The sequence below is a fragment of the Trachemys scripta genome, chromosome 2 (genome assembly GCF_013100865.1).
Source record: "Trachemys scripta elegans isolate TJP31775 chromosome 2, CAS_Tse_1.0, whole genome shotgun sequence".
Classification (NCBI taxonomy): Eukaryota; Metazoa; Chordata; order Testudines; family Emydidae; genus Trachemys; species Trachemys scripta.
Window position 1 is genome coordinate 186,137,628 of NC_048299.1, and position 11,030 is coordinate 186,148,657.

General features: G+C 41.3%; 1 protein-coding gene across 1 annotated transcript in view; it reads left to right on the top strand.

The window, feature by feature from the left end:
• FBXO15 (F-box protein 15) overlaps positions 1-10,018 on the top strand; it is a 49,345-nt gene extending 39,327 nt beyond the window's left edge. The window contains exons 9-10 of the mRNA XM_034762520.1: positions 3,710-3,834; positions 7,807-10,018. Of these exons, the coding sequence (XP_034618411.1) occupies positions 3,710-3,834; positions 7,807-8,076 (395 nt within the window). The 3' untranslated portion in view covers positions 8,077-10,018. The remainder of the gene's footprint in view (positions 1-3,709; positions 3,835-7,806) is intronic.
• Positions 10,019-11,030: the final 1,012 nt, after the last annotated feature.

Genomic DNA, 11,030 nt, shown 5'->3' on the forward strand with positions numbered 1-11,030 from the left:
TCATAATATTCTCAAGTGTCCCCCAGATTCCATGAGGCATCACATTATAGACCAAAATTTTCAAATGGTGCCTAAAGGTAAGCAGTTTAATTTTGTATTATTGCACATAGCTTTAGGCACCAAAGTTTAAAAATTTTGGCCATTGTACATAAGGAATTGGTATTTTATTTTGTTCTATAGTAGAACTAGAGTATAATTTGTTAAAAATTGTATGTAATAATACTTGGTCTATTTAATTTAAACTGTTTTCAATTAAGGTTCGCAAAGCACTTTACAAGCATTTGTAAATGGGGGGAGAGAACTTCCCCTCTCTGTCTCTCACTGCTCTATTTCTGCATACCATATGCTTCTCACTGAGGATTTTGTTGGCATAAAGTTTTAGATGTGAGCCAGTACAAATGTGAATTTTGGTAGCTTGCCAGACAGTCATACAGTACATTAAATCAGTTTGTTTTCAACTTTGTTGGGATATGGGTGGATGGAGAGAAACGCACTGTTTAAAAACAAATTTAACAATTTTATTAAAGCTAATGTTAAAAAATTATATAATACATAGGTTGAGAAAAGCGTATGTACATCTGGATATAGTGCTTAGATTATCCACAAAAACAAAGTTTGTTTTTAAAAGTCATATGATACACATAATCATAATCAACAAAAACCCAAATTTAGGTGAATAGATTTAAGAATACAGTTTAGATATTAGCATCCAAGTATTCAGACACATCATTCATGAAAAGTTGTACAAAGATTTAGTTGTGGAAAGCAAAATATATCAATGAGTGAAGATTGTCCCTCAGTAATTGAGCATTTAGGATAGGTTGTCCATCTAGAAAATACAATCCATGAAGAAAGTATTTCAATTACTTTCCTGACTGCACTTCTCACTGGCACTCCAGCTCATCCCTCCTGGTTTTGCCGATGTCCGGTGATGTGCTCTATGTAGATGTCCCTCGACTACCTGATGACGTCCAACACCATGAGTTGCCATATCAGCCGAGCGTAGCACTGAATGATTCCACATTCCCGCAACACTTACTCGTTACTGGGGTCCCATGCGCCCAGGGCTCTGATGATCTGAACTTGTAACCCTAGCTCTCAAGGTTTCAGCCAGAGGGGTGTATTTCTTCACCTTTTGAACTCGGGCATCCTGGAAGGCCGGGGTCCTGTTCTCGAAGGGCACTGTGACGTCCATCATGATGATCTTCCGGTCCTTGTTGGTGATGATGATGTCCGGTCGCAGTTGGCTGTCGGTTCCAGGGATGGTGGAGTTCACGGCAATCTTCCCTATGGGTGGTGGGATGACACTGGCCAGGCGATCTTGGATGGCATTGTGTCACAGCTGCCAGGCTCTGGAATGAGGTTTGCAGATACACAAGACGTGGGGTAGTGTCTTGTTGGCGTAGCCGCACGTCCTACATTGTAGGTTCCCGTAGCAGACAGCTCCGTTCAGCGGAATGCAGTTGATCCGGCCCCTCTGGATGAACCTCCAGTCAGCAAATCGGGTGAAACTGCCCACAGGGAGGAAGTGGTTGCTGGCATCCCACTTGCAGGTCACCTCAAGCGCCTTGCCCTTGTTTGGCTTGCGCTTCAGGTTTTCCACATACTGGCAGCGGATGACATCCTTCAGGGTTCTCTCCAGCATGGTTCTAGCTTTCAGAGTGAGGATTGTGTGGTCCGTGTTCTTCACCTGTGGCACCAGGACTCTGAGCTCCTGGGTACTATAGCAGATCCTTTCCCATCTGTGAAATCTTTGGTTGTCACTATACTGTGCACCACAGCCATTTGGAACTGCACTGTGACATTGAGGATAGAAGTCAGGAATGCTTGGAACAGTTTTTATAGTGGGGGTGCTGAGAGCCATTGAACCAAATTGTAAACCCTGTATATAATGGAAACTACTTCAAGCTAGGGGGTGCGGCGGTACCCTCAGCACCCCTAATTCCAGCATCTATGAGAGAAGTCAAATAATTTTGCTCCTAAACCTAAAGCAGACCCCTACCACCTGTGCTCATGCAAAATCTCTATTACTCTCAGCATAGGGCCCATGCCAAAGTCAAGCAGTTCTTTTCGTGTCCAGTAAAGAGTAGTGGTACACAGATGTGCTAGCCATTTCATTATTTTGCGGGTGAATTCCGCTACTACACCCAAACCATAGTGAGATTTTCCTTGCACTTCTGGCATTTGGGTAACATACTGTATATATAGTTCCACAGTTTGCTAAACTATTGGTGGAAATACTGTGAGTTAGATTCAGGCATTCGTTTCCTGGGCTTCTGTCGGCTTAACTCTAGGTGCCAGGTGAAGAGTCCACCGGGGAGGTTTCAGCCCAGAAAATATTTGACCACCCTTGCCTCTGTTTTGTGTGTGTGTATTGAGGGGGGGGGAGGGAATAGAAGTGTGGGCATGGGTTTTGCAGGTAAGTATCGGAGCCCCAAAAAGTGTTCAGCTAGGTTATAGAGATGATATGGCTAGGATGGCTGCACTGCCTCAGCACTTCCCCGCTGTGTTTGTGAAAGGTGGTGTCCTGTGGAGACACTGGGGGAATTTAAACCTGTTCCCACTTTCCCTTCACTAGCAACAACCTTCAGGGAGATAGCCAGTACTGTAAACACCTACCCTCCTGGTGTAGTGGAGCCAGGCCCATGCAGGGAGGATAATTTACACCACTTTTTTTGCCAGCACGAGTGACTCCAACCCTGTATTCGTAAGTAATTGAAATCATCTATGGAGGGCTAGACCTGATGTTTCCTTTTCCTTCATCAGTATGGTAAAGAACTCCAATGACACTCCCTCCTCCCTTCTTGCTCATGGTGATTTATCAGCCTTAGTATCTCTTCTTCAAGGGGACCTAGTTTTATGGTGTGTGTCCTATGAAGAAGTTCACTTATCTCATGAAGTGATAGTTTGTCCTTGTAAGATATCTATGAATTATTAAGATAAACACCATAATATAATCAGGCCTCAGAATTCGCCACTGAATATTCCATGTCCATTAGAAAGGAAACTTACCATTTGGGGGAAAAATACCCAGGAATTTTTTCCCTCTTAGCAAAAAGACGTACCAGAGCCAATATAAAGGCTATATTTAATTGTAAGTAATCAAAACAATATGTTTTAATGGTTGTACTAACCAATGAAAATGAATCTTTCTTTGGGGGAAAAACAGGACAAGCAAGAAACATAAATCTTTTATTTAAATCAAGGTTTTCCACTTGCTGATATAAATAAATGCACCCTGGAATCGATATTGGTGCAGCATGATACCATCCATCAGACAAAGTGGACAAAAGAGTGATAATGAAGCACCACTTGTCTTCTCCTTCTCTGATGTTAAGCCTGATGTTTTTGTTATATTCAAAGGGATTGAAACATTTAATTTGGGACTCTTTATTTGCATTCTTTTTAACTCTACTTGGTTGGCCTCAGATTTTTGTATTTGAATAAAATGAAAATCCCAACTCCACCCCATCTTTTGTCACCTCAGAAAATAAACTAATCCTTTGCATTTTTGAGACATGCTGGCTTGAATTTTTCAGCTGGTTGGGTATGAAGAATTATTGGCTCTTGAGGAAAGTATCCTATTAATGTGCAGGAGGTGAATAGAGGGTTTAGAGAAAGGAAATGTAGAGGTAAGAACATTCCCTGAGTGGCTGACCTAGTTTGATTTGTTGTGTTGTAACTATGCATGTATTGTTACTCTTTTCAGATTACATTCGAAATGGATACTTGAGGCTTACAGTTATAAGTTTAAAAAATAATTCACAACATTTGCCTCTTGCTGGGAAAATTGGCTTCTTCTGGAGAACTGATGTGTTTGAAGGCAATGTACAGGTAAATCACTAATATTTTGTTTCTGAAAATACTTATTTAAAAAAAAAGAGTGACATATGCATGCTAAATATGTTACAAAGTTGTTTTGGGTAGTTTAACTTGTAAAAATTTCATAAAATCCAGATGTTAGGGAGGTTGTGAAGCTAATGCTGTTCTTGAGAAATGCCTGCCTAGGACTCTGTTGTATTAAATTCCTAAAAGAGAGCTGTCCAAAAACTACAAACATGCATATTTTTAATAACGAGATTGAAGTAACATACTGCAACAGTGTTTAAAAATACAGTTTTAACATACTTAACTTTTGTAGATTGGAAACCTTTAAATGAGTACACATTTGAAGTAATCTGTGTACCAGTCTTTCAAACAGTCCTAAAAATGAATATATACTAAAGAGTTTATGCTTGAATTTGACATTTTGATAATATTATTTTGACATAAACAAATACAATTAATAGGAGTTGCGATTTTGCAGTTAGGCAGGCTGAGCAGAAAGATGTACTGTATGATGAGAGAGTTAATATTTGGTTTCTACATGTTAAACTACCTGCATTGTGCTTTACAGTGTTAATCAGTTGTGTAAACTGTGCAACAGTGAGTGTAAAATTCAGCTTAATTTTTAGTGATTTACTGCAGCTGCTGTTGGCAATACCTGCTACAGTTAAGATTGAATTATAACTTCCATTGAGTCCTCACTCTTCAATTGTTTATAACATTCTCAAATTCCTTTCTGACTGAAATTTCTTATGCTTGGTCTTTGCCCAGACGTAGGGTTGCCAACTTTCTAATTGCACAAAACCAAACACCCTTGTCCCGCCCTCTTCCTTGTCCCATACCCAAGGCCATGCCCCTTCTCTGAGGCCCCCCTCCCACCACCACTACCGCCACTCACTCCAGCCGCCCTCCCTATGTCGATCGCTCTCTCCCACCCTCACTCATTTTCACTGGGCTGGGGCAGGGGGTTGGGGTGCAGGCTCCCAGGTGGGGCCAGAAATGAGGGGTTCAGGATGTGGGAGGGGGCTCCAGGCTGGGGCAGGAGGTTGGGGTATGAGAGGGGGTGATTACTCCGGCTGGGGGTGCAGACTCTGGGGTGGAGCTGGGGATGATGGGTTTGGAGTGCAGGAGTGGGCTCAGAGCTGGGGCAGGGGCGGGGATGCAGGCTCCGGCTGGGGGTGTGGACTCTGGGGCGGGACCAATGATGAGGAGTTGAGGGTGCAGGAGGGGGCTCTGGGCTGGAACTGAGGGGTTTGGAGTGTGGGAGGGGGCTCAGGGCTGGGGTAGGGGGTTGGGGTGCAGGCTCCGGCTGGGCAGCCCTTATCTCCGGTGGCTCCCAGTCAGCAGCACAGCAGGGCTAAGGCAGGCTCCCTGCCTGCCCAGGCTCCATGCTGTTCCTGGAAGTGGCCGGCATGTCTGGCTCCTAGGAGGAGAGGCCAGAGGGCTCTGCCCGTTGTGTGCTGCGTGCTGCCCAGGCCCGCAGGCGCCGCCCTTGCAGCTCCCAGTGGCCACGGTTCCCAGCCAATGTGAGCTGCAGAGCCGGTGCTCGAGGTGAGGGCAACACATGGAGCTTCTCTGGCCTCTCTTCCACCTGTGGGTGCAGGGACATGCCACCCGCTTTTGGGAGTTGCGCGGAGCTAGGGCAGGCAGAGAGTCTGCCTTAGCCCTGCTGCTCCACCGACCGGACTTTTAACAGCTTGGTCAGTGGTGCTATCCAGAGCTGCCGGGGTCCCTTTTTGACTGGACATTCTGGTCGAAAACTGGATGCCTGGCAACCCTAAAGAGAGATGAGATTTCTTCTAGTACAGGGGTAGGCAACCTATGGCATGTGTGCCGAAGGCGGCACGCAAGCTGATTTTCAGTGGCACTCACACTGCCCGGGTCCTGGCCACTGGTCCAGGGGGCTCTGCATTTTAATTTAATTTTAAATGAAGCTTCTTAAGGTTTTTAAAATGTTTATTCACTTTACATACAACAATAGTTTAGTTATATATTATAGACTTATAGAAAGAGACCTTTTAAAAACATTAAAATGTATTACTGGCACGCGAAACCTTAAATCAGAGTGAATAAATGAAGACTCGGCACACCACTTCTGAAAGGTTGCTGACCCCTGTTCTAGTATCTGCAAGATCAGCTGAGCTTTTTTTTTTCAGGGCAAAAAGGTCTTGATGGAAGATGATCTTAGGAGGTCTTGCTTAAAAAAGTACTGGGTTCAGGAAGTGTCAAGCTAAAGACCATAAAACTATGGAACTTGCACCTAACTGGCACTCTGTTATCCTTTCTTTTTTAAAAAATGTATTTCATGCAAACAATTACACTGGTCTACAATTTTTGAGAAGTTGTCTGCTTCAGAGATAAAATGTGCTATTTATTATGTATTTTGATGTGCTGAATTCAAATATGACAAAACAACTGATTGGCTACTGTTTCTAAGATATTTAAGTTTTTACATTTTATGTCTATGTATATTGTGTAGATAGTAGAGTTTTAATCATAAATTGTAAACCTAGGTCTTTTCATGTGTTTATGGTTGCTTTACATGATAATATTTCACCTGTCCTGTTTATGTAACACTTTAAAAATCAGCAAAAGGGTTATAGAAATAAAATTTATTATGAAACAAAAGGCAAAAAACTATTATGTACATAGTTTAGTCCTATATATCAGTAAAATAGTACATCCTAAGTCTGGACTAATTTGAAGGTAGTATTAATCTCTTTGCATCTAAATGTAACATCACTGTAATTGAACTACAAAATCAGTAATGAAAGACAAGGATTTTGTCACTAAGAGAGGTTAAAAATCAAGGACATAAGAAAGGAAAATTTGCTGACTTCCCTCATGACATCTTGCATGTGAAATGTTGCGCTGACTTGATTATACTATGAATAAACAAGTGTGAACCAGATATTTCTCTTATATTTTGAAAAATCACCTTTTTAATTGCTTTGTTTTTTACTTTGTACGTTTGGCTGAGAAACATCAGATAGTTTGTCTACACAATATAATTAATATGGTGTGACCCATAAAAGTGAAAATGTATATTCTCGTTCAGAGTCCAGGAATAGTTTTAACAATTCTGAACTCATTGCCGATTGGCAGTGACACATCACCTGCTATGTATGTCTGCTAAGTATTTGTATACCTGAAGAATGATAATGTACAAGCCTGTAAATACTTCTTGCATCAAAACACCCAAGAATTCCATATGTTGACTGATGTACACCTTGATATTTTATAGTCTTGTGTAATATTTTTATACATTGTTTTAAAGAATCCTTTTTAAGTATTTTATTTAATTTTAGTATATCATTTAAAAGGAAGATTAAAATATCGTATTTGTCCCTTTGGGAATCAAAGACCACTACAGCCTCTGCCCATTCCTAGAAGGTTAAGCAGAGGGATGTCTTGCAGTATTTTTAGTTTAAAGGCTGATCTCTGTTTTGTGCACGTCTCTGTTTATTTTTCTACAGTCATGGAACTCTTTGCGCCTGCTTTGGGATATTGCCTGGTCCATGGAAGTCCTGGGCCAAAGATTAAACTCCACAAGTTTGCTCATAATGGTGGACATCTTACTATTTTAACTAATAGCACACTAATTGTGATTATTTATAGATATAGTTTTAAATATTTTAAAAAAATGTTTAAAACATTGCTTATGGTATTAGCTGGTATCACCATGTGCTTGGTGGGAGGCTACCAATGGCATGCGTAGACTATAATCCTATTGGTTGGAAACCTTTTCAGTTAAATAGTTTGCAGTCCTTTTACAGTGGCCATTGAAGTGCTGTGAATTTTACTTTGACTATATACCTATGTGCCAAATCTTGCAGTCTGTACAGCCCTAAATCAGGGAGAATTCCCCCTAACATCAGTGGTAATTCTGCCTAACTGTGCAAGGACTATGAGATGTAGCCCTATGGTAATTATGATATATGTTGCACATAGAAAGATAATGTTTTTTCCTTATGTTTTTAGAACTGTTACGTGATGGATGTGACCCTCTTGGATGAAACCGAAAAACCCTTCTGGTGTTTCAGTGCCCCAGTCTACATGAAACTTTCTTCCAAGGCATCCTGCCTTTATGACTATATGGGCCACAACTATGACTTAAACTATGTGGATTCAGAGGGTAAAGTCCACATTGAGCTGGTTTGGATAGAAGAAACCAAGGAATACTATATAGTCAATCTGGTTCTTTATCTAAGCATTGAAAAAGTTAACCACTGGTTTGGAACAAAATACTGATTCTAATAATTTGAGCAGTTACTTTCCCTGCTGGTATTTAGTTGATTTTTGGGGGGGGGGGCGGGGATTAAGGTTGAAATGAACCCCACAATCCAGGTGCTACAAGTTGTTTTGTGCTTTATTTACTGAAAACTAGGAAGTGTAGTCACTTATTTATTTTTATTATTGTTTTCACTTTTATTATTGGGGAGAGAAGTTTAAACATAAAAAGTAATAGCTTTCCTGTGAAACACCATGATGTGTGCTAGTCTCTGTTGCAAGTACTGGGCATGATAAGGGTGAAAAGATCAGTGTCACTCAATACAATCTTATCTGGCATAGTCAGATATGTAATGCTGCTTCTGAAACAGCTATTGTAAATATGACTGTGTTCTCTCTCCATATTTGTATGTTCTATACTGTTTCTAAGAACTTAAAAACCACCTTGAAAAACTCAACTCCGTGAAGTCTGAAGTAACAAAACAGTGCCAGAGTGTTGTTGAATGAGCCTCTAGATAATTGTCCTTTAGATAATGATGAGAAACTATTGCTAAATGACCAAACTTATGCAGTGGAGGTATTTTTAATCATAATTTATCATTTAAAATTCACTGTGGTAGGCACTTTAAGAATTTAGATTGAAAGGCACAAGGATGACCAATGTGGGGAAGAAGGCTTTTGCCAAGGGAAAGACTTCTATAGACCCTTTTCTTAAAAGTTGACTGTTAAAGTTGCTGTTGGGTCAGAGGGAAAAATGCAGTTGTTTTAATTTGGTTGCATGTATTGTGGTCCATGTCTGAAAACACTGAAGCCTTTAGTTAGGAACTGAAAGTGATATGTTGGCCCCTAAATAAGGGGTCTGATTTTTTTTCCCCAGAGGAGCTGAGCGTCATCAGCTCCTATTGACATAGTTAAGATTCAGTTACTTAAGTAGAAATGATGGATACCTAAAATATGACTTTTAGTATCTATCTGTAGGCACTTGTTTGAAAATTGTGTTTTATATGTTTCAGGCTACTTGGTTGTACCTTTTGGAGTCCAATCCTGTATGCTTTACTTGAAATCCGTTGGGAGTTTTGCCTGAGGGAGATGTGGCACTGGCACAACTGTGTCTTTTTAGTAATGTAGATAACGTTCATGTGTAGTTTGTTACAAATAGATACATTTTGCGTTGTTTCCAAGTGCTTCCTATTACAGATAAGATTGTCCGACCATAATTACTTATTTGTTGTCTTCTGTGACTTGTTTTTAAATGTGGCAAATTGTGATTTGCTTTAATATGTGTTTTTGTCTCCTGTCTCTATATTAACTTGCATATATGAGCCAAATATTTAAACAATCGCTGAGTTTAAGTATTTGTCCTTTGTACTACAGATATAGTGATTCTTTTTGTTAATTTAATTTTTAAACTTGTTTACTGTTTTCTTTGAATTCAAAGGTACTAAGTAAAGAAAATAGAAAAGCTGGTCTGGTTCAGCAATATGTTTACAGTTTGACGTCTGTGTAACCTCGCCTAATCAGGAAACAAAATGTCTGCACATTTTTAGTGACCAGTAAACATTATTTCTGCTTCTCTGCTTCAGACCCTGCCACATCCTTATTCTCCTTCCCCCTCCCCATCCCACTCCCCTGCAATTGCCCTTCCTGGCTATTTTATAATGATGGGCAGGGGCATGCGCAAGGGGTGCAAGCAGGAGTATGGGACTCCCCAATAATCATCTCTGCCACCGTCCGTAGCTTCTGCCCCGGCCGCCGCCCTGGGATTCCCTCCCCCAAACCCCTCCAGGGTGGGAGTCAGTCTGAGCTCCGCTGAAGAGATGTGCCTGGGAAAGGCACTCCAGCTAATGCTATCGCTGAGCCCCACTAGATGGCGCCCAGAGCAGGGAAGCTGGGCTGGCAGCAGAGTTCTGTGAGAGGGGGCTGGGAAGCCTGCTGAGCTCTGACCCTTCCTCGCCCGCAGCCTCCAGTAAGTATTTGGAGACAATGAGGGGGAGGGAAGAGGCAGTGGGGCACCCGGGGATAGGTGGGGAACCTGGGGAGGCAGCAGGAGCCGGGGGGTAGGGGAAACAGCAGGGCCTGGAGGCATTGAGTGAGGGGCTAGTGTTTAAAGTGCCCACCCCAAAAGTAGTCACATTTAAATCCCTGCGCACACCCTTGAAGATGAGGAGCCTTCTCTCTCCCCCACACCACACCACTCCCGCCACCCGATAAATATTGTATGTTGAAATGGGTACATCTTCACAAAACATTTCAGCTTTGATGAAACTTCATTTCCTCGAAAAATGTTCCAGTCTATCACCAATGGGTTGTCTGTCTGGCTAAACAGTCATTTACTTCTTCAGTACAAAGAAAAGTTTCTTTAAGGTACAGTATGAAATTGCACTGAAATATAAAAATTAAATTATATTGAAAGAAATGTTTAATTCTCTGTTTTAGTTTAAAAATAGAGCATTTGGCTCTATAGCATGAGGTATCTTTGAGAAGTGAGACTTTTCAGACTATCATGTACCACAAAATATATCTTATCACACAGTGGGCACCTGTCCATAAGAAATCACAAATATGAGGGTCCAGCCAGGAATCTTTGTCATATTCTGAAGGCATTTTCTGCATGAATTGGGTTAGGAAAGGAAGTTATCCTGATTAATCCAACTCTTTGCTGCTGAAAAACATGCTCTGCAGAAACTATCTGAAGCCTGCACCCCAAGCAAGGGGAAAAAATTCATAGGGAAGAGTTGCAGACCAAGCTGGATGAACAAATCTCAAACTGGTGATTAAGAGAAAGCAGAAAGCATTCCAGGAATGGAAGATGGGATGGATCAGCAAAGAAAGCTACTTCTTGGAGGTCAGAAAGTATAGGGATAAAGCGAGAGCTGCCAAAAACCAAGCAGAGTTGGATCTTGCAAAGGAAATTAAAACCAACAGCAAAAGGTTCTATAGCCATATAAATAAAAAGAAACCAAGGAAAGAAGAAG